A 24,522-nucleotide genomic window follows, 5' to 3' on the forward strand; every position below is an offset into this window, starting at 1 on the left:
ATTAATTTGGCAGACAGTTTTACCTGGAGATATATATTTACGGCATAAAAATGTAACAGTGCATGCACAATAACCATTTTGTATTTAACGTTGCAATTACTGAGCAGCAAGTACTACTAATATCGATACACTATCCAGTATCAGCATTATGTTCATGTCGTGTGCATGTCAGACGGGTTACTTCATTTGCTGGATCACACGCTCAGTTTTTACCATTCAGTCTGTCACTGAAATCAAGAAATCGTTAGAGGGGGAATTAATTCTCTCTTGCATATGTGTACCGGGTGTACATAGCTTAGTTATAAGGGTAACAGTAAAATGTACAGTGCTATGAAAACCTATTTGTCCCCTTCCTAATTTCTTTTTTTGCTTGATCTTCTCACACTTAGATGTCTCAGATCAATAACAAAAAAACCCCATATTTTTTATATTAGCAAAAGATAACCAGAATAAATACAAAATACAGTTTTTCAATGGTTATTTATTAAGGGGGAAACTTATTTAAACCTACTTGGTCCTATGTGAAAAAGTAATTACAAAGCAATTTCTAAGGACTTGGGACTCCACAGAACCACAGCGAAAACTATTATCCACAAATGAAGAATTCGTGGAGCAGCAGGGAACCTTCCCAGGAAGGAACATAAGACTAACCTTTAGAGAAATTATTCTGTGGACTGATGAGACAAATCTTTAACTTTCTGGAAAGTTTATGTCCTGTTACATGTGACCAAAACTAACACACCAACAATCAAGCATGGTAATGGTTTTGTGATGGTTTGGGGCTGCTTTGCTGTTTCAGGACCTAAACAACTTGCTGTGATTGACAGAACCATGATTTCTGCTCTCCACCAGAAAATCCTGAAGAAAAAAAGTCCTGAATCCCAAGGTTGTGCAGTAGGACAATAATCTGAACCGCCTCAAAATGAAGGTTTTGGAGCGGCCTAGTCGAAGTCCTAACTCAAGTCAGATTGAGATGCTTGGCATGACCTCAAACAGGTCGTTGGTGTTTGAAAACCCTGTAATGTGGCTGACTTACAAAAAAGAATTATGCAAAAGATAGTTAACCAAAATTCCTCCACAGCCATGTGAAAGACTCATTGCCAGTTATCATAAACACTTGACTGGAACAACCACTTAGTGTAGGTTTAGGGGGCAATTACATTTTCCCATAAGACCAGATAGATTTTACTAACCCTAACCCCCTCCCCCACCTGTTAATAAATGAAATCATTATTTAAGAACTTAATTTTTGTATTAACTCATGTTATATTTGTCTAAAATTAAAATTAGTTTGAGTTTCTCACAACTTTGTACCAGGCTTCATGAGCCACAGACCAAACTCCCGTGAAGGCCCCGGTGTGCTCATGCTCCATGCTGGCTCTTCGAGTGGACACTCCCCCATCTTGGCTCACACACCCTCCGTGCAAAGACAGGAGCGACTGCCACAGGCTGTTGAAACAGGACAACACAACTTTCAAGGTAAGTACACCAGTCTCTGTCAAAACACGGAGCTGTTATTCATTCACTTAGCACTTCTATAATTTGGCCTCGCTTGTGTGTACAAACTCTGGCGAAACTTGGCGACCTTGCTTTAGTTATCTCGGTGAACTGCAGGGCGCAGTAGTGTTAGCCCTGCAAGCTAGCGATTACACAAACTTAGCTGCAACACCTCAAAGCTAATGTATATGTATATGTGTATTCATTTATTATAGGCTATTTAGTACATGTTGGCTGAAAAAAGCGATATAAAAAACCTGTGAGATAACTATTAACGTCAGCTCGATTCTTGCTGACGCCTCCGGAAAGTTGTTTAGGTTTGCTAATTTGAGCTAGCAAGGACAACCTACTTCAGCTTAGTCACTGATGAAGTTTAATAAAAAGCGTTTAAGTGTGTTTTACAGGTGATTTAAGAGGATTGGTGTATGTTTTCTAAACGTCAGTCAAAACATGTACCTATAGCTGTTAACGAGCCGCTGAAGCTGTGAACGCTCCTCTGTGATTGTTTGGAGCTGCTGTTGCACATACATATACAGAAGTACATGCTTTATAGCTCTACAGTTTAACTAAAAATGAGCCTCACAGAAAAAGTATTATTAAAACTTCTGGATTTATTTCGGGAATGCTGTATTATACTGCGGCAGTTGTTGCACAATGTACCTAATACATTGGCAACCGAGTGTGTATTCACAACTCATTACTGCTGTCAACAGGTGGAGAGGTAATTTGTGAAACGGCATCAGAGGAGGGTCCCAGTAACAGAGTAACCTACACTCCTTCCTCTTCATCAACATGGGGGCTGCGGTCTCACGGTGGAGGGTTTGTATTCAAACCTTTATTAACCATGTCATGTGAAACAAATTACAGTGCAGTTAGTTAGTGTTACTTCTGCTTTTTGATAGTTTTGAATCATTTTCAGTAAACTCTTACTTTGGAAGCATGACTTTAACAGGCACCACTTCTACCACACCAAACGTAATACACAAGCAATGATCTCATGGTTGGATAGATTTACATAAATTTTGTATGTCTAAACAGTACATCTGTGTTCTAGTTGGCATGACATGATGCACATTTGCATGATCAGGGTAGCCTGTTAGTAATAGAATAACACACATAATGCACGTACAAAAGTAGGAAGAAGAAAAAGGAAGTTTCCAGATCTTTTCTCTCTCTCTCTCTCTCTCTCTCTCTCTCTCTCTCTCTCTCTCTCTCTCTCTCTCTCTCTCTCTTTTTTAAATTTTTTTTATTTTTTTAAAGTTCCTCACAAAGAGCGCTATTGTTTTGGAAATCGTAATTGTACAATACCTCTTATTCAAACTTTTTGTCTTATAGGCGAAACCATCCACTGTGGAGATTTTGGAAGGAATTGACAAGGTACGCTTAACCTATTAAAAAACAAAACAAAAAACAAACTCTTTCAAGCTACAATATGAACTTCCTGTCTTTTATTAATGCAAATCTATGATAAATATTGGTTATTGCACAATTGGTTTTTATGCTCAATCAAGACAGATTTTGATGCAGAAAAAATGACTTAAATGTGTTGTATAAGCACCGACCTTCAGTGACTGCCATAGCAGCTCCTTATTTGCTAAGTGATAGAGCTTTACTGCTCTTCTGCATTGCAGCCAGTGTCAGACTATTTAAAGATCCTGTCCTTGGAGCACGGACATGATGACATCTTCCTGTCACAAAGACATCAATGACATTGAAGTTGCAATGCAATGGGTGTTGCTGCTTTTTGTTTAGCTTCAATTATTCACCTGTGAAAGAATATATATATATGTTGTGAGCGTGTGTGTGTGTGTGTGACATATAGCACACAGCACATTCGTAAACACAAACAGACCACTGTGAGGTTAAATGTGAGACCAGCTTGTGCTTAGAGTGACACACACACATGTTACAGTGCAACCATAGTGGCCAAGAGTGGTCCCATTTTTGTCCAGTAGCTATTTTTAGAATATGTAGTCAGCAGCCTGAAGCAGTGGTGTCACATTTCAGTTTAAAAAAGCATAAAGTACCTGTTTATGTGTGACGTAATAATGGTTGAGGTGAGAGAAAACTCATGTTCTGACCAAATGATTCATTTCCAGTTAAACCCTATGTTAGATTACACATCTCTTTAGTCTGGTGAGCTTAGGTTATTTGCTAAAATGTAGTGAGAGAAATATCATAAAGGGAGTGATGCAAATGCTGAATGTTGGATGAAATTCTGCACTTAAAGTTTGCATCTAAGAAAAATAAAACTGTTCCAGTATTTATAACCCTAATGGTTCCCCACTGCAAGATTGCATCTAGCTGTTTTTCCACAGCATCTTACTGCATTTATATTACCTTCTATTAAATTAAATTAAGATAATGCAGGATCATGCCCAAGTCGTAATGGAAAAGCCTGTTGTGAAATTTTCAATACAATTTTATTTATATTAGACCAAACCAAAAGGGCATTTGAGGCCTTTTATTTTATCACTATAAAGGCAGAAATGCAGTGATCACTTGTGAGCAAGCACTTAGCTACAGTGGAGAGAACAAAAAGAAAAAGACTACCTTTTAACAGGATAAACCAGACTCAGGGAGGCAATCTGTCTACTGGTTGGGGTGTGAGGAAAGCAAAAAAAGCAGACCACAGAGAGACAGAGTCAGTGTGCATTTGCATTGATTCTAAAAGTCTAGGAAACTTGGCACAAGTTTTCCAAAAGATGTATTTGGTATGGTGGCGATGGGGCTTGGTTCCAAATGTTCAGTGCATGTTAAATTGGGTTGTGAACTAGTTAATATATAATCAAGGCCATAGCTGGCTCATAGTGGGCCTTTGAGGGGTTTCTAGTCAGTGAGTCTGTTACATGAGCTAACTGAAGAGTGAGCTTTATGCTGTTATTTCTGGCTGACAATAAACCAAAATGTATGTTTTGCGTAAATGAAACCCCACTTCAAAACAACAACAACAACTCAGAATAACTTGATACTGATTTACAATGACTTCCTTCTTGGGACACAAGTGGACTTTACAGTGTCCTTGTATTGTCATAACATTACCACACAAATAGCAACAGTTTTTTGTTTTGTTTTTCTTCACATCCATCTCTGTAAAAAGTTGTAAAAACAGCAGTTTGCGTACAACATTGAGGGGGCTCTGAGCCTAAGAATTTCATTGCCAATGTTATCTGTATGTGACAAATAAAGCTTGAAACTTAAAGTTGATGGCATGTAGAAAACCAGTTTTAGTAATGATCCAAAATAGGTGAAATGGCGTTAACAAAATGTTAATAATTTTCCTAATAAATATATAAACTGCATTTGAATGACTTGCATTACATGAGACTGAAGTTAAAATATGTTGAAAACATTAATGGTTATTTTTATAAATATGTTAATAGAAGTTTGAATATAAAATGTAAGTTCAAACTCCAGTTTTGTTTTTTTAATTTTTATTATTGATCCTTTCATGATCCTTCCATTTTTCTCCACAGGGCATACAGGTTCTTGAAGAATATAGTGAGAAAAATCAAAGGCAGCTGAAGATATGGGTTGGACGACTGCTTCTCTACTCGTCGCTTCTCTACTTGATCACTTGTGTAGTTGTGTATTTCTGGTATCTGCCCGAACAGTTAATGGGACGGCTCATATTGTCTCTTCCCTTTCTAATAGTTCCGTTATTGTAAGTATAAGAGATAATCTATCATATTTTCACTAAACTGTAATTGTGATTTATTGAGATGGCTGTTTTTTCTCTTCTGTTTAGAGTGTGGTTACTTCGAAAATTGCTGATAAAGTTTTTTTCCAGAAGAACTGAAAAAAATAGTAAGTTTTTTTTCCTCTGTTGTGCAAGTTTTTTTTGTTTTTTTTTTATAAATTTATGTTTAAACAGATGTTGGATTTCCTAACGTTTTCTTTCCAGATGAAAAGTTAGAGGATCTTAAAGCAGAAAAGAGGAAAATAGTAAGTGATGTTTTTATTTATAATACAGAAATACTTTTATGTGCAGTGCTGTGCAGAATTGAGACACTGTTGGATGCCTGGGAAGAAAATTATGAAGTGAAAATAATAAGTTTGCCTGATATGATTTATGTTTACTGATGCTGTTGTGCTAAATTTTATTTGACTCAACTTGAACGTGAATTCTGTCATAATGTCGATGATTCATAAAAAGTTTTGCGAGGTTGAACATGACCTTTTTTCTTCGGGAGCTTTTGAAGATGGGCTTGGCACAATAGAGAACCTGAGAACACCATCTATTACAAGGCTCACTGTGCTTGTCTTTGAAGATGATTTATTTTTATATTTGCTTTTTGTTTTTGATTGTTTCAAGTAGTTATAAAGCCTCTAAGATTGTATGTATTCAGCCAAAGTTAATAACATCTTTTAAACGGGCGACATTCCAAAAATCTAACAAAAGTGTCAGCAATCAGTTACGTAAATTCAAAAACACATTTCAAAACAGATATTGCCATGCATCGTTGCACAATGATCTGTGACTCTACCTAAGTGTGTAATGTAAGTTTTCAAAGGCTTGATCATTGAAAGCCACAAAATGTGTGATCAATTATTTGTTGTTAGTGTTTTATTTTTTTCTGTTTAGGGGATGGTGATTTATATTGGTAATTATAATCTTTGCAGTGGTTTAGAGTTTTAACTATAAGTAGGACTGCTCAATTAATTGAATTTTAATCACGATTACGATCTGGGTTTTCAACGATCATTAAAAATGACTGAGCCGATTATTAGCCCCTCCCTCATGCTTTACTCTCGCGCTGCTCCGTGTGACCCGAGGGAAGCTCGGAAAGCTAAGCAGAAGTTATTTGGAGAGAAGAGTGACTGCCATTGGTTGAAAAGAGGTAAAAAAAAACTTCAGTGGTGTGGAAACATTATGGGTTCGCGGAGTCAGACGTGGATCAAGTAGACACAGTGTGTAAACTTTGCTATGGTGTAGTAGCTGCACCACAGAGCAACACTGCAAAGTTCACTAAACATAGATGTTTACATTTTTCATTTATTTCTTATATTGCAAACATTTGCACTGTTATCAGTATTTGCACACTATTTTATATTATTTTTTAAAGTCATTATTCAATACATTGTTATTGTTAACCCTTTAAAGCCGGTCAGAGCAGCAAGCTCTGTTTTGTGTAACTATTTTTAAATCCCGCTAAGCCGCTAAGCTAGCACAATAAATTTTTTTCCATATGAAACCAGAGGAGTTGTACTTACATCTTATGCCATCAGCTTGTCCTCGGTCACGGTTTCCTTCCACATAAAGTTTTGCAAAAATTGCATAAAAAGCGCTTGCAGGAACAAAAACATAATACTCCAGAAACACGCTTTGCCGATCAGCTGTTCGTAACACTTCCCACATTGAAAAAGACGTCAACGCGAACTATCGCATTTACTGCCCGAAACCGGAAGTGACGTCATTTTCGCGGAAAATGTAGTTTTTTACTTTTAGGCCTTAAAAGCCTATACTGGTGTTTTTATAAGTCATGTTTGACTTTTCTGAATAGTTTCTGTGATGCTTAGAACTCTAATTGCACTGCTGGAAATAGTTTATTTTGATGCACCTGCTGTTTTCTTTGCAAATTTGCATCATAGGATTGTTTATTTTTTTGTTTTTCCTGCAGTATATAAAAATTGCTGTATCTCCAAAATAAAACTGTGAAGACACTCAAAATAAATTTCCTGTTGTTGTAAACTATTTTTTGCAACTTTTTTGTATTTAAAGTTTTGAGGGATAAACCTCTTAAATTTATCCAAGTAGAAATATATGTAAAAAACAAAACAAAAACGATTTTCAATTTTTTTCTAGTTTATTGCACTTTTTTGCAATTAATGTAATTACTATGGACTTAATACATACATATTATTAAAATATGGGCTATAACAGTTGTATTGATGTATAGCAACTTGAAATGCTCCCACAAATAGCACTACAACATGTAAAAAAAAAAAATATATAATCTCTGGCCGACTTGGGTCTTAAAGGGTTAAATAAATATCGTCAAATAATCGTGATCTCAATTTCAGTGAAAATAATCGTGATTATCATTTTTGCCATAATCGAGCAGCCCTAACTACAAGTGAAATGGCTTTTACATTCTTTACACTTAGTGTTTACCCACCAACCATTTCATTAGGTTCATCTTGTTAGTACTGGTTTGGACCCTCTTTTGCTTTTCCAACTACCCCATTTCTTCATGGCACAGATTCAACAAGGTGCTGGAGATATTTCTCAGAGATTTATATTCATTTTTATATGATAACATCACACACTGCAGATTTGTTGGCTACAGAACCGTGATCTCTTGTTACAGCCAATTCCCAAAGATACTCCATTGAATTGAAATCTGGTGACTGTGGAGATGATTTGAACTTGGCCCTTTACGCTTTCTTTTTTTATATATCATTCACTGCGGTGTAAATCCTAGAGGCGATTGCATGGGAAAATTTCAATACATCAGCAGTTTCTGACATACTCAGACCAGCCCCTCTGGCACTAACAACCATGCTGCATTCAAAGTCCCTTTTCTTCCTCATTCTAATGGTCAGTTTGAAATGTAGCGGGTTTTTATATCTACATGGCTAAATAAACTGGGGTGTTGCCATGTGATTAGCTGATTAGATACTTGTGTTAAAGAGCAGCTGAACAAGTTTGTAAAGTGGTTGATGGGTGTATTTGTCAGTGTTGAGAAACTTAAGTCTGCTATGAATATATGAGTTGAAATTGAGTAGAACAGCTCAGTTGGTTTTGTCCTGTGCTGCTACATCCTTGATGTGACATAAACAATGAATGAGTTAAATATAGTTTGGCATTTTTTTTTTTTTTTACTTGTAGCCTGAAGTCCACTTAAAAAAAATTGTAATTTTGATTCTTCACGGTCCACTCGTAAAGCCAGGATTGACATTTAATGCCTTATAAAATTAGTTTTGGTTATCTTCTCAGCAATTTTCTGTAAGATACTCTAAGCTCTGTGAAGACAACATTTGATTGGTACAAAACCTTGATCCAGTAAACTACTCTTCTAATGTCACTTTAATTAATTGCATTTACTACAGGAAAGAAATAAATCTGAGAAATTGCTTGTCATCCTCTGTCAAGTCTAATAACTTTCAATAATTAGGGCTGATGGATTTTCACACTCTCCATTATCGAAGTAGTGAATGTAATTATTCCTCATATTATATGTAAACATTAAGAAATGTTCTGTACTCACTCTAAATGAAGATGTACAATGTAGTGAAGTTGCTTTAAGGGCTCTTTTCTCAGTCACTTTGACATGCGATGTTATTGAAGGTGATTCTAAGATATTTGTGTGTATTTATAAATGCCAGTTTATGACACACATGATCAGCAAATGATTACTCTGATATGTTAACAGTGATAAATACTTTCAGGCAATAAATTAAAAGATAATTTAAGTTTATTTCTTAATGTTTTTGCATTTATTTCCAGCTTGAAGAAGTTATGGAAACTGAAACATATAAAAATGCAAAAATGATTCTGGAGAGATTTGATCCTGATTCCAAGAAAAATATTGTGAGTTCTTTTTTGTTTTTTTTCTCTGCTGTATAAATTGTCTGATTGCGTTCGGTTTATATATATATATTTTTTTATATTAAAGCATGTTCTTGTACACTCCTCTGTTCTGTATGAAGGAGCTTGAATCGACTCCAGTTGCTCCTCAGATAACTCCAAAACCAGGACAAGGTAGCAGTGAGTTTTGAACGTTCTCAGGAGACAATACTATTTGCCCTACTTCGACTCTGGCATTTCCTATTATGCTATTAAAGCATCCTGCAATGTTTTCTGTGTTAGAACTCCGCCATCGGAATGTCATCCCAAAGGCCCCCCCAGTGGTGGTGAATCCTGCAAGCGAAGCTGCTGCCCGCCCTCCTCTTGCCTCCAGGCCCACCTATCCTGGAAGATCTTCCCACTCTGCTCCAGGTGGACCCCCAGAGAGGAGCCTGTCAGCTATAGCTGCTCAGCAGAGCTTGATGAGGAAGCCTGTGACCCCTGGAACACCTGTTCCAGGAGTCGGTGAGTTACCTGCACACAGGGGGACCAGATCATAATGTGGTCGATTAAGGTGTGATTTACTCTTTCCTGGCTCTTTGTCCCCAGTTGTTCAAAGCTCTGTGGTGTGTGTTGTCAGAAAGGATGTAGTATGTTGTACAGTAAGGTAGTGGATAATTGTGGAAATGTATGATAACAATATCTAACTATATGGTCTAACTTTTGTCCACTAAGTGTCTTACTTGGGCCTGAGATTGCAATTGATAACTTTTGTTACTATGACCATAATATTTGTATAATATTTACCTCAAGAGGATATGATCTATCATCATTGGCTGCTTTTAAAGATTGAAAAGGAACAACCAGAAAGATAGATGAAACATTTCTCATAAAGCAGTTGTTTTATATGGAAGACATCTGTGGGGTATAGGGGTATTGAATATTCAATATCAGTAATTTCTGGACTGACCACTCAATAGAAAAAAAAAATGCAAATAACTGCAAACAGTAAAGGAAAATGTGCTCCTAGAGTAGTGGAAGCTGTATGCTGTAATTGCCATGTGGAATGCCAACTGTGAGGTATGCACGATGCAGTATTACATTAACTATGATTAATTAGCCAGACCTGCATTTGTTCTCTGGGCAATGGTGGTAGAATCTCACTAAATGTCTTTTAATGCTTAGTGAAATTGCCTTTGGCATTGGGAACACCTCACAAATGGTTTACATGAGTTGATGTTATCACCTGCTTCTGCTGAAAATTGAAAGTGAAAAGCAATTTGATACAAAGAGTCACCACAGAGTTTCCATATGTTGGTAAATTAATAACCAGCAGGATACTGAGACTCTGCCAAGTCTCACAGAAATGACCAGTCATCTTCCTATGATTGCTCTTGATGTTGGATTATATTAATTACTACTCACCAACGCAGCAGGGATTCGGGACGTGCTTTGCAAGTGCGATCCGGTGTTAAGACATTAAGAAAAAGAGGCAGCTTTTTGTAAAATTAATCATGGTTTGTGCACCACACTATTTCACAGATTTATTACTGTAAGCAGCACCTGTTTACTGAAGTATGCATTCCAAGCTGCAGAGTGCATCTAACAGGCAAAGATGCTATGCTTTAACAGGGATGCACCCCCCAGGCCCACCGCTGGCCAGACCTGTGATCCCAAGGGAGAGAGGTGCTATGGACAGAGTCATAGAGTATCTTGTTGGAGATGGCCCTCAGAACAGGTAAATAAAATGGGAAAATGAGTCTCTTCAGTAATGCAGTAAAGTAAATGCAACCTGTGTATCATGTCATGAAAAAGTTGTAAACATCTGAAGTGCATTAATTTGATAAATATTAGACGATCGGAATATAGCTGTGTTGAAATGTGTAAATGAATTTTTTAGGCAGAATCTGCTTTTTTTTTTTTTTTTTTTTTAAATGCCAAACCATTTAAAGTTACGTTTATTAAACCTTGAAAGAGCTCTTAAAAAGGCGAACTGAAAACAACTCTTATTCTTCTTGCACCGATCCTCCTTTTTAATATATGATGATCATGCTTCCCTTAAACATTAATTTAAACTTGTCCATCATTGCAGCTGCTCAACACTGACTGAAATATAGTACTCTTTTGTAGTAGCCTGCAATAGTTGTAGCTTTATCAGCTAAAATCATATAGTCTGTTTTAAAACAATTTTTTTACAGTTTGTAGTTGTTTTTTTTATGTTGCACATTACTTTATCTGGAAATTTTAAATCTACTTTGTAGATTTGTGTTAGGAGTGGTAATACTGAGTTATCCAGTGCCTGTTCACATGCTATGTAATATCTTACTAGATTGTTTGTTTGTTTGTTGTTGTTGTTTCCCTTCTTCATAGATACGCTCTCATATGTCAGCAGTGTCTGTCCCATAACGGCATGGCATTAAAAGAAGAATTTGAATATATTGGTGAGACTTTGAGAATCACAGCACACTTTGTCAGTCTCCATCAAACACTGTGCCTTCATTTGCCCTCTAGCATTTGGCAGCATAGTATATCATATGGCTCTTAAATGCCTCTGCCACTACCAACTCCTGTAAGCAAAAAGAAAGCAAGATTGAATATGCAAAGTAGTGCTACACATCAATCTGAAATGTTTATGCATCTGAGGCATTTTTTTCCCATTGGTTCATATTCATGTATATTAATCTATGTCTGTTTCACAATGTATTAGCATGGTTACATAAAATATATGCGTGGGGTTTTATTTGTTTCTTTTCAGCCTTTCGATGTGCGTATTGTTATTTCTTGAACCCTGCAAGAAAGACGAGGCCTCAGGCACCCAGGCTCACCGAGGTCGCTGGTAACCATAAGATGTCACCAGAGGCGACTGGTACTGATGCAGATGATAACCAAACTGTTTTAGGTAATAATGAACTGCAAATGTAAATCAAGTTATTAAGGTGTATTACACTAAAATGTTAAATTAATTAATCTAATACAGATACAGATCTAAAATGGATAAAATAGCATTCTTTTGTACGCATACAGTAGTAGTCATTTTCTTATCTTCACCCTTTTAAAAAAAATACTTGTTCATATGCATTTCAAATCTAAACGTAAAAAAAAAAAGAGAAGAAATAACTGTTTCTAATTATCAGAGAACACGAAGCTTACTGATGTCCCTGCTGGTTCAAATACCCAAGAGCCGGCTATACCAACAGCCACAGAGCCCAGTTCTGCATCAGATGGCCAAAACACCCCAGAGTCGCAAGACCTGCCCTCTGAGAAATCTGACGGAGAGCAAGATTTGTCTGCCATGGAAGTGGAATAAAACAGCGGCGCGGTAATTTCACCACAAGTCAGACTGGAACATTTTTGTTTTCATTGAGGAAATGTAGAAATGATTAGCTTCCAAGTAAATGCCGTAAGTTTGAAGAGCACAATAACAGATGTTAATGCAATCTTCAGCTTACAGAGTGTTCTTTCTTTTGAAAATTGCAATAGTAATTAATTAAACATTGAACTTGCATAGTAGTAGCATTTGATAGCAACTGCCAAACACTCTTATATTTTTAGCATGTTTACAGGTCAATAACAGAGCTATGAGGGTTAAGCTTGTCTCAGTGTTGCATAGGAAAAGTCTCTCTCTCTTTTTTTTAACAGGGTTTTGAAGGAGTTTCTGTCTTTATTCTAACAAGGTACAACTTCAGAAACAGAAATATTTTGTGGAAAAATTATTTATGGGAAATTATTTATAAATATTTTTTCTATATTGCTGCGCCCTTTTCTGACAGTGTTGAATGGAATACTTTGCAGCTTGGAGGTGCTTACATGTTTACACTACCACTGTACCAGAATGATGATGATGATAATAATAATAATAATGCACATGCACTATGTATTTTTTTGCTAAAGGAGGAAAACAGGTTTGTCAGTCCTGTTATACTGACTGAAGTGCCTTTTTATATGTCAAGTCCCTATTTGAGAACATTGTCTATTAAATGTTTTTACATGTAGACGGTGAAGTCATTCAGCTGTTTTAAGTCTTAAAAGGCAGCGTCTGTTTGCTAAACAAGTTCCCGGTATGTATGTATGTATAAATGATATTAAATAAACGTTTGAGAAAATCTATTTATCTGTGTTCACAATCACAACCACTTTGTCTTCATTGCTATATTTATGAAAGCACCATTTATTTCTGTTGTATTTTAAAAGTGATTCTACATCAGCATTAAATTAACATTTGAGCAACAACATGAGAAACAACTCCCCGGGATCTCTCTAACCTGTATTGTTTCTTCTTGTATATGTTGTATTTTAAATGGGTACCCATTTTCTTCTTTGGCCGTCTTCTCAATCAGGCCCAAATTTAAGCAGTCCGTTTTCATTAGCAGGCCAGTTTTAGCTTGTGATCATTTTATTTTAGCTCATTGATCATTTCAGACAGTGTAAGATAATGGTGCTGACACAGAGCCTGACCAGTCTTGATTGCTTGACCCTCTTCATTTGCAACAGCAAAGTCATTGCGGCTACAAAGTTGTTTTCTACCGTTACATGACCCTTTTCCCCTGAAGATACACCGTAAACTATTGGCGAGTTCAACATCCCACATCTTCTATGGGTTTTGATAATGTATGTTTACAGAGACGTGACCTCCCGGGCCTTGTAATGCATCAATCTGACACCAACAGTAACGCCTGATTCCACCGCATACTGTTTGAGGTTGACCTCTGACAAGAGCCAAACGGGGGGGAAAAAAATGGGACATCAATAGGACGATGTTTGGATGTTTTCACACCACTGGGAGGTTGTTCAGTATACAAAGCCTGTGTGTGTGTGTGTGTGTGTGTGAATCATAAGTAATATTTCATGAAAGATCTCGATGCTGTGTGGTTTGAAAATTACGTGTGTGTGTATGTGTATATATATATATATATATATATATATATATATATATATATATACACTTTTTAATTCCAAAGCACTGAATCATTTCATGACAGTTTGTATTGTATCAGCCAGTGAAATTGTGTGTGGGGTTATCAAATCTTCGTAACAGCTTTCAGTTTTTTGTTTTTCTTTCGTTGTTTTTGATGCATGAAGACTTTCACAAACAGATGAATGATCGCAGGGAGAAGAGTAAAATTGTGGTCTCAACTGTTTAACATGCCTTTAGAGGGGTTGCAGTTACGCTGGTACTAGCATTTGCGTGGTGTGATGATTTTTATCGGGTGCCAAATTGAAGGCCTATTTAAGTACAATCAATACTTGGGATAGCCCTTCAGCTATCTGATTTATACTGTAGTTATCATTGTCCGCACCTAATTGACCACCATCTCAAAATCTATTATATGAACAAAGAGTATTTCAAAGAAATACTGTTTACATAATGCAAAATCCAAAGGCACATTTTTAGTTTTTGTTTTGTTTTTTGTTTTTTTTTTCGGGGTTCTGCTTGATTGTCCAACCAGTCAAAAGATTACATCTGGATTGCTATCATGGAAACACTTAATTGATTTTCAAGGATGACAAATGACACACAAAGCCCCAGTGCCAAGGTAATTTTGAGCAAGAGATGAAAATGTACATGGTGCTGTCCCAAGGTTCATAGTTCTTTTCATACTCATCTCTCACATGTGCATTCGAGGCCACTTGACTTAAATTTATACTGATCTTTTATTTATACCCAGAAAAAATGGCAGATAAGAAACATAAGTGTTCTTGATATTGTGTTTTGTCATATCTAGCAGCCAAAGATTGAAATCCTGCGAAACAATTTTCTGAAGAAATGAAAGAGCGTGCCCTCCTGAACCCTGGAGGAAAATAACCCCACGGTGCGAGGCAGAATATGAAACAGAGGCACAGAATAAGTAAAATAGACAAGTGCACCAGGCTTGTCACTTTTCCATTTGCTGCCCCCGAGTGTGAGCACTTCAAAATTCTCCTCATCTCAGCTAAGACCTTCATCGTTATGCTCTATCTACTGTACTGAATACGAAAAAAGTACCATATCAGGCAAAGGTAATAAGGACGGGAGTTTTAAGCATTTACCATGTTTCTGTCAGTCATGAAGTAGAAAGCAACAGGAAGAACAACAAAGTCATAAATATGCAGCACATGCCATTGTGCACTGGAGACAATGTGGAAGAAAAAAATGCTGCAATGAGTGTCACAGAAGTAGTTAACTTGGTTGTGATATTAGACATTACCAGTGGCTCTTGACAACAGCATCATTACACAGAGCACAATCTCCTTCAGAGAAGCATTAAAATCAAATTAGATTATACAAGCGCTTGGCTTGATGAGCTGCGAGGGGTGATGGTTCCTAAAGAGTGGCTCTCTGGTTATTACTGTAAAGCTCTTCAGGTGCTTGGGCTTGAATTGCCACTTGATAAAGTTTACCACGAAAGGTCATCAGCTTTCAAGAAATTAGGGTTTTCGTTTTTCTTTTATTAATAATTCAAGTCAGATTAAACTTTCACACCCAGATGGATGGGCTTCCGTTTTTTCCCCCCACATTCTATCTGTCATATCATTGCATGCTGCTGAATGCATGATGCCAGCAATAAACCGCTGTGTTGTGGTTTATACCAGAGTGACATTCAGGGATCAGAGAGCATTGTCATTCTCTGTCCTATCTTGAACTCATTATACCACTTGAACGATGGCATCTGTTCGAGCACTGATGCAGTTTGACAGTTATTACAGCAAACAATCCACTTTCCTACATATATGCTATACTGGAAGAATAATATAGAAGTAAACTTTTGGAAAGAGTGCATGCAAGTGAAGTGGATAGTATCAGAATCTTCTGTATTATAGTGCTGTAGATTATTTTGATTTTAGACTTAGTGGTTTTAATGTTCCCATGCATGCATGATTTTGTGCATGAGGACACACGTATGTATAAATGTGTATATATATTGATTCATTTAACGCAGTGTAAGGGTCCAACATGCCACAGGAATCAATAACATAGAAACAAGGTTATCCTGAATTTACAAATCCTGTCGTGTGCTGGGTAACATTTCAGCAACTATAGAGCACAATCAAATCACACAAAAAATTACATAGTTTAGTATGTAATGCATTTAGAACATATTTTGATGGAAAGACAACCAAAAAGAGAAAAGAGAGGAGAAGAAATGGAGAGCTACGACAACATAGCCCTTCACTATCTCATGTGGAAATCATACAAAGCATCCTGCAGGCAGCAGGTTCATTTTATAGCTTCATCTATTACCACACTGTCATTGTTAATTGTTTTCTTTTTACCTCTGCAGGATTCTCCAAATTGGTCCTATCGAATGTGACAGGAGGAAGAGCATTAAGCATCTGACAAGATGATATCTAAGTTCAATTTCCTACTCCTCACCTGATTTATACCTGCAGCAGATCATTTTCCTTTCTGTCATAAAGACCTCTATAAATCAGTGGTGCTTATGGAAGCACTACAGAACAGGGTCCCTGGATTTGTTTCCCCTGTGTTTGCTATTAGGAAGCCATTACAGCCACATTTTCCTCCTTCAAACAAAAATGATCAAATCTAATACTGGCAAGATTAGAGAGATAAAGAGAGAAAGGGCTGGCGGAGCCGTTCAACACAGTCCCCTATCTAAACAATATGCTCTAAACTCAATAAAAACAGGGCTTTTTGCTGGTGACACCATTATCCATCTGTTTGGACAAAATTGCTGTATCATGGTATAAATCTGCGATACAAGTGACATATCCTCTAAAATAAAAGGGAACATTAACTGCTCTATCTTCTAGAGGCCATGGGACTAGCTGGCTATAAGCTCAGTCAAGTGTGATGGCAGTTATACTGTGTTTTACTAGACTGCAGACAATTATACTTTGCTCCTATCCCCTAAGAAGACAAACTGCCTTGGCTTCAACTGAAATGATTTCAAATAGATTTTCCAAAATGTCTGTCGCCAGATTGCTTCCATACATTATTTCACTTAAATGGAGAGAAAAAAAGAGGGAGCAAATCCACAAATCAATCACAAAAGCCCACTTTACCAGATGGAAAGACGGCTTTCAGTGCATGTGTGTGTGTGTTTGTGTGAGTGGGTGTCTTGTGGAACCACAGAGAAGGACAGTTATAGGATGTGCAGTCCTGTCTCTGTTATGTCTCACTCATACTGAAGGATAACATAGTGTATCTGTTTCCAGTGTTGAGCTGGCAGTGCTGTGAGAGTGAAATAATGTGCCCTATAATGAACTGACCCGCCTGAACTTTTAGATTCTTAAACAATTACTTAATTGAATTACCAATCATGTGTAATCCAATAGGAAAAAAAAACCCTTTAATGCAGTTATCTCACACATGACAGACAACTCACTGTTCACTGAGGAAGGTACTTGGTATCCCAATTTGTCTTTCATAGTACTAAGCTTATGCTACAGAAAATACAAAGGTTCTGTTTTTTAAGAACAATGTGTAAGAAATGTAGACTTATATATTGACAACAATACTCAACGCAAACTTAAATTGCTGCATGATCAATGTAGAGCAAGCTCAACATTCAGTTTAGCTTTATTTGTACAATTACAAGTGTCTACAGCACTTAGGAGACAAAAACGCTTAGTCTCAGCCAATAGGAAAACTGGATTTCAGCTCGGTGGCCCATACACCCAATCAGAGCACGACTTTCGAGGTGAAAGTCAATAGTGTTAGCATTAGCAACAAGTTTTTAGCTGTTAGGGATTTATGTTATGTCAACATTACAGAATGCTGAAAGACATAGCATTTGAAAAAATTTTCTAGTCGGGAAAAAATGTAGCTCTGTTTTAAAATTCCTATCACTACTTTGCTAACAATAGCATAAGGAGCGAAATGAGCTAACCTTTGGAGCAGCTCTTCAAAGACTGACAGGTTAGTGCTTTTAAAATAAGTCTTGTATGTTGTACTCTCTGTGGGGGATTTTGTACACTTTATAGCAACTATGGTAAAAACTCTGCTTCTAAAGTCAGTGCTTAAGTCTTGGACGAATATAAAATTAGGCATTTTAAGTAATTAAAAGTTATTGCTAGAGGTATTACTATGTTTTTTGGCCATTTATATAGGAATGTGTCTCATTAATAACAATAAAGTCAATTGTTTATTTGGAGGACAAGAGCCAGGTTTTTGTGATTTTTTCTTTAAATAGTAAGTATAATTTTATAGCTTACCATCTTTAATGTGATCCATAACAATTGAAAATAATAAAAAAGGAGATATCTTTAGGGCAGAAAAATGAATTAAAAAATGTAATTCAGCATTTAGTCTCATTGGGTAGGAGTTCATCTCCATTGCACATCTTTGCCTGGCAATATTTGCACACTATTTTGTGTAAAATCACTCCAAATTTGTCAGATTGTGAGGATTTTGTACAGCCCTCTTTGGGGCACCATTCACATTTTTTGAAAAGTCTGGGCTCTGACTGGGCCCTTGCACAACTTTAATCTTCTTCTACTGAAGCCATTTTTTGTCATCATTGTTGTTCTGAAAAGACAAATTTATCTTCAATTTATATATAGTGTTCAGCTTTCTATCAGATGTCTTTTTGTCTCAGAGTTGACTGGTATTTGGAGCTGTTCATAATCCCCTCCACCTTGACTAAAGCTTAAGAAAAACAACCCCAAAGTTGCCATCAGCATGCTTCTCCATAGGTATGGTCTTCTTTTGGTGTTGTGCAGAGTTGTGTTGGTGCCAAACATACCTTAAATAACCATGTTTTTGCTAAATTTTTAATAATATGATTGTTTTATTATTATTATTGTTGTTGATTATCTTCATTGGGCTTCCTGGTACATTTTGATGACTTAGATAGTCTTTTGTACCCTTCATCTGACTGCTGACTTTCAACAATGATATCCTGTCAATGATTTCTAAGCTCTTTGCAGATCATGGCTTTTGCTATGAGATTCAACTAAATAAACCTCCAGAAAGTCCTAGAACAGCTGAACTTTACTTGATTTTAGTCATTATTTTGCAACATTTGGATTATTGGGTCAGAATTTGGTAATAAACAACATGAAAGCATTGATCCATTGTGCCTCGATCATTAACTGAACATTATTTCAAATTCACAGCATACTTTTCGTTGCTGACCGCGTCCATCCATTATCACCACAGTGTACAGTGTTTCCAGCACCTTACTGAATCTTTGCCACGAAGAATTAATGCAGTGAAGGTAAAAGAGGGTCCAATCTGGTACTAAAAAAGTGTGCTAATAAAGGAGCTATGGATAGGAGCTATCCATATTTAGCAGTTTTTAATGTAGATTAACTGTATAATGGGTTCAGTAGCCTAAACATTTGGCATAAAGTTCTATATTTGCAGAGTACAGCTACTTCATTATGTCTCCTCACTATCAAATGATTGCTAAAACGTTGCATGGTATTAGTTTTTTTTGTTTGATAATTTTATCAAGCTGCACAGCACCATTGTGCACAGCAGATTAAATATAATCGAGCCTGCTAAATACATTTTTCTGTTAGTTTTATCTCTGCTTTTTAATTCACCACGAAAACAAAAAAATAGGGGTGAAATAAAGAAGACGTTTTCTGTTTTTACTGTTTTACTTGTGCACTCATTTTATGTGTTTCACTTGGTTCCCAGTTTAATTCAGTTCAGATACTTTGTCCCTTGGGTGACAGTTTGAAACAAGCTAAACTGAAAATATGAAAGCAAGATAATTCATTCACTTTCATCTATTGTTTTTAAGTAGAAACAATGCCCAATGACTTAAAATTGAAGTCAAATTTAAAAGGCAAAAAGTATCCAATACTCCAAAGTTAGATTTAATAGAGTGATTGGAACATCCGCTTGAACAGCAGCAGATGTGTTCCTGTTTTATCATCTTATGAGATCATGCTTGAGCAAAGCACCCACATTTTTAAACAAACATCTGCATGAAAACTTTGTGCCTTAATTATATCTTCCAGTCTGCTCTGTTGTCGTGTGTTGAAAAACAATTAACACCCTATAAAAGGATATAAAAGGACATTGTGACACGTTAAATTTAGTTTAAATGTCACTGACTGCACGGTTGACACATTAGCAGTATGCTTACAGAAGTCTTAGGCCTGTTTTATAGTAGGGTGATGTTTGATCCAATTCTCACCCCTGTGTAAGTAATCCTCATGTACACGCCTTACAAATACTCCACCTACTTTTTAATGTTCTCTGCTTGTACAGAGGTCCTATGTGTGATGCACTAAGAGAAAGTGTTTAATATTTTATTGATATCATAATTCGTGCTCTGCTAAAATTATTTAAAAATTAAGTACAAATGTATGACCAGACTAACTATAGCATAATGTTTAGTTACTACATAATGACCTGTGTAAAAATATCTAAATTACAAATGTGTACACTGTTATCATACACAAGGAAGATCTTATCTGCCTTTAAAACTATGAAAATTATGGTTAGAGAGTATTATTGAATTCATGTGATGGTGTCAAATTTATAAATGTCTCCATTGCTAAAGTCTATTTAAGTGGCATCCATTGTTGTGTTTATATTTTGATGTCATGTTTTGTAGTTCTATGTGCAGGCATGAACATTATCTTGTAGCATCTTTTAACCTGCAAGGATGCAGTGCTGCATATTAAAGGTGCTGCAGTTCAGCATTAGCCATGAACATTCATTACATTTACTCTGAATAGCTTAAACAGCCATGCATGACTTAATCCATCTCTGTTTTTTGCAGGTAGGAGTTGTGTGAGATAAATATATGTAAAAAAAAACAAACCTGCCACAAATGTGCAAAAATTTGTGCTGAATTGAAACAACAGATAAATTAAAGAGCTGCATCGGTGATTTCCATTTTCTAAATGACAGAATTACAGCCTCTCATGGTTCTTTATCATCATTTTGACAGTCTGTGCCTTTTTCATAATGTCTATATTTTATTGTAATGTCTGGAGGAAGATGCACAATCATCTTTCATTTTAACCAATCTTATGTTTGACCTGTGGTTATTCCAAATATACTACAGCTGAAATGAGCCTTGAAAAGGATTAGTTCAGGACAACATGATTACAGTGATGCGAGGATGTAATTCTGTGTATAAATTAGGCAAAATTGCAGTGATGGAAAAAAAATGTCCAGTGTTATGTTTGTGGCAGTGAGAAATATAATAATAGTCATTAATGGTATCAACAGAAGAGTCATTAATATGTAATAACTACACAGCAAAATCTCCAGTGTTAAATCAACACTGGAGAGTGTCTATATGGGTCCACACCTCTGAGTGTTAAATACAACACTGTTGAGTGTTAAATTAACACTTTTGACAGTGTTATATGTTTAAAAGTAACCTAGTCAGTTTTGAAGATTAACAATGGCTAACACTGAGCAGTGCTGATTTTCTAACACTGGAAAATAACTCAAAATGTTAGAAATATTAGAAAATCAGCACTGTTGTATTTAACACTCAGAGGTGTGGACCCATATAGACACTCTCCAGTGTTAATTTAACACTGGAGATTTTGCTGTGTACCAGTACACAGGGTTTATTATATGCACATAATTCACCTCAAAAGAGAGACTTGCATTTGCTTGAACAAGTTAAACCGTGTACTGCAATTATTTATATATTTCTGTCTGAAGTGAGTGTGGTCATTTGGCACTAGGTGATCCACTTTGTAAAACCCTCTTGAAGGAGGTCAAGCTAATGGAATCAGTGCTGAATCTTTTCTCACGACCCATAGTATTCCACAAACATGCTTTTATGTAATCATGTTTCTCTTTTCAAAAGCGGTTGTGTCTTCTTTTTCTTGTGAATGTTATCTCCTCAACTGTGACCTTTCTTTAAAACAGTCATAAAAACTTCAAAACCTTTTGAGCAAATAACAGCTGATTAGCTATCAGTTTATGACAAAGGGGGAATATTAATTTTCATTGTTATGAGCTAATATTAATAGTAAATACATACAATAGAAACAGTATTATGTATATTATCTCTATCTGCTCTGTCATTCTTATTGTTATGGATGTTTTTAAATTTGTACACTTCATAGACTGGTTGGTATTTCAATTTAGATTTGGTCTGGTAATCACAAAATGCAGTTAGTTCTTGGTAAAATTTACCCAAAAATAATTGTGTAAAAAAAGAAAGAAGAAGAGAATACTAATATTTCAAACATGATGAAAAGTAATAAGAGGCAAAGATAAGAGATTAAAAAAATTGACAAAATATTTAGTCAATATTTGAATGCCTAGCCCAATTGTGCATTGTCTTTTGAAAGGTTGGATGCACAAGTGCAGAAATGATTTGTAACACCCCTGCCCCCCCAAACTGCTTTTTGTTTTGGTTTTTAATGTTATTTTTAGAAAAAAAAATGTAAAAAACAGTATTTGGATATGTTAGCAGCACAGTGGTCAGCACTATAGCCTCTAGCAAGAAGATCTTGGGTTTGAATCCACCATCTGGCCAAGGCCCTTCAGTGTGGCGTTTGCATGTTCTCCCCGTGTCTGTGTGGGTTCTCTCTGGGTACTCCAGCATCCCACACGGTCCAGAAACATGCAGTTAGTGTGATCAGGTTAATTGGTGACTCTAAACAGCCAGTAGGTGTGAATGCAAATGGTTCTCTGTCTCGCTGTGTTAGCCCTTTGACAGATGGGATAGCCCCCCAAAAAACCCTAAAAAACCACACACAGCAAAGCAACCCTAGAGGTTATTTATGGAAAGAAGGGGAATGTTCTTCAATGGCCAATCTGAGCACGAGTTTGTTTTTTTGTTTTTTTACTGAATACAAAACTGAAGAAAGATCCACAAAAATCCACAAAAAGTAAAGGCCTAGCAAAGGGCCCCCAACAAGAAGATTTCATGGGTTCCCAACGTCAGGCAGCCACTGATGGCAAAAGATTTACATCAGTGTTTAAATTTAATCTTTATTATTTTGTCCATTTACTTTTGACTCTGTGAAACAAAAATCTTCTGTATTTTCTTAACAGTTAAAGCAAATGGAAGCCAAAACCATCTATGAGGATGATAGAAGGGAGGCAACAAAATTTTAATGTCACTTTTTTTATTAGATTACCAATTGTATGACAGCCTGAGACAACATTCATGACTGTAAGTATCTCAATAAGGGATAGAAAAAAAAATCAGTGCATCTTCTTTGTGGACATTAGCCTGTTGGCACTGCTGTGCTGTGACTGTGCACCAGATAGTCCTTTACAGGGACATTCCCTGTTGCCAACTATAATTAATTACTTTACAGTCTTTGAGGCCATAATGCTCATCAGTTATTAATTAGAAATTCATTTCACTGAATAAATAATGCTCATGATTGATGATGAAACTTGTAATTAGGTTCTCGGAGTAATGCACTAGGGAGAAAGCCTTTACACTTGAATCCAGGCTATTAAATACTGCTCATTTAAGGGACCGCAATACCTCTTGTCATAAACCTGCAGCTACTATGGCAGCATCTGGATTCAGGGAGCAGGAACATTAGTTTTAATTCACATAGGTTATGTTACACTACCTGCATCAACACCAACTAATGATCTTTCATGCTACTAAGTCCTTTTGTTGTACAATACTAAACGAATAGTTCCCAAGCATCACGTTAGAGTAACAATAACCTGCTGTCTAGTGTGAATACTATGTTAAAAAAGTCGTGTGAGTCCTTCCATCATGTAGTCTACAGTCTTTTTAAATGACGAGAGAGAACTGTGAAAACTCAGCTCGTCTATGGCTCACTATTGATTCCACACAAAAGACCCAACCATTGTTGATAGCCTTTTTGATATATTTTCTTGCAGCCACCAACCCCTTTGTGGAAAATAAACCAGTCAATATACACCTATTAGGATTTCTTGATCTGAGCCTATAAAGCGTTTCTCCTGCTCGTTGTGTCATAATAGCACAGAGACCAAAAGCTATGACTTTTGGAGGACAAACCATCAACACTTTAATGGCCTGCAGTAATATTCAAGTTTTGGGCCAATTAACCCTGCTGACCAGCAGAACAGAGAAAGGTGCACCATGTGCCCCTCAACTAGAGGAAAAAAAAGGAAAGAAAACAGCTGATGGCGTAGCCTCATCAAGCAAAAATACTGTAATTGGTGCTTTTCACCTGTCATTGGGGTGGGAGTGAGAAATGGTAACCTACCCTTCTCCCCCCTTTTGTTAACCAGTATCTGCTCTATTAGCAGTTTATAATGGAGATCAAGAAGTAGTCAGTGGAGAATGAAGACAACTGTCTGCACCCATTCCTAATTGGCTTTATGTTCTGTTTCTGATAAATAACTCACACCGACTATAGAGTCCCGTGGATTTTGTTGCCCTAATAGGGCTCGGTAACTGGATTTACTAACAGATAGTGGGTCAAAAAGGACATAGAGAGCAAAAATGTTAATTAATATCAATAATGGCCAATTATTATTTTGACAGAAGGATCCAAGCTAGCTGTGTGCTCTAATGACTCTGAGCTAACTTGAAGGGAAACACTGGTGAATTAGCATAACTGTGTATGCACACTCCATGGAGGTGCCCAGCAAACATCTGTTATGTTAGAAATTCAAATAGAAT

The 24,522-nt window shown here is 36.5% G+C and overlaps 1 protein-coding gene and 1 long non-coding RNA gene across 3 annotated transcripts in view; both read left to right on the forward strand.

The window, feature by feature from the left end:
* Window positions 1-1,337: 1,337 nt before the first annotated feature.
* On the forward strand, window positions 1,338-13,114 carry lnpa (limb and neural patterns a). 2 transcript variants are annotated; one of them, XM_012920872.4, is made up of 13 exons: window positions 1,338-1,479; window positions 2,211-2,316; window positions 2,833-2,874; window positions 4,974-5,161; window positions 5,246-5,304; window positions 5,402-5,442; window positions 8,948-9,031; window positions 9,151-9,208; window positions 9,311-9,532; window positions 10,640-10,745; window positions 11,378-11,448; window positions 11,763-11,906; window positions 12,142-13,114. In XM_012920872.4, exons 2-13 carry the CDS (start codon window positions 2,290-2,292, stop codon window positions 12,312-12,314), a joined length of 1,215 nt encoding a protein of 404 aa, XP_012776326.1. In that variant the 5' UTR covers window positions 1,338-1,479; window positions 2,211-2,289; the 3' UTR covers window positions 12,315-13,114. The 2 variants fall into 2 exon arrangements, with proteins under 2 accessions (XP_012776326.1, XP_004557817.1); XM_004557760.5 differs by having other exon boundaries at window positions 9,151-9,202.
* A 4,523-nt stretch (window positions 13,115-17,637) lies between these two features.
* LOC143412880 (uncharacterized) overlaps window positions 17,638-24,522 on the forward strand; it is a 55,040-nt gene continuing 48,155 nt past the window's right edge. The window contains exon 1 of the long non-coding RNA XR_013093397.1: window positions 17,638-17,864. This is a non-coding gene — a long non-coding RNA (uncharacterized LOC143412880). The remainder of the gene's footprint in view (window positions 17,865-24,522) is intronic.

This window comes from Maylandia zebra, linkage group LG16 (genome assembly GCF_041146795.1).
Source record: "Maylandia zebra isolate NMK-2024a linkage group LG16, Mzebra_GT3a, whole genome shotgun sequence".
NCBI classification, from domain to species: Eukaryota; Metazoa; Chordata; class Actinopteri; order Cichliformes; family Cichlidae; genus Maylandia; species Maylandia zebra.

Bases quoted from the DNA above. Each gene is read 5' to 3' on its own strand.
- lnpa (XM_012920872.4), top strand. From the start codon at position 2,290: ATGGGGGCTGCGGTCTCACGGTGGAGG. The intron at 5,162-5,245 runs GTAAGTATAAGA...TCTTCTGTTTAG, and splicing joins TTTCTAATAGTTCCGTTATT to AGTGTGGTTACTTCGAAAAT. The intron at 11,449-11,762 runs GTGAGACTTTGA...GTTTCTTTTCAG, and splicing joins AGAAGAATTTGAATATATTG to CCTTTCGATGTGCGTATTGT.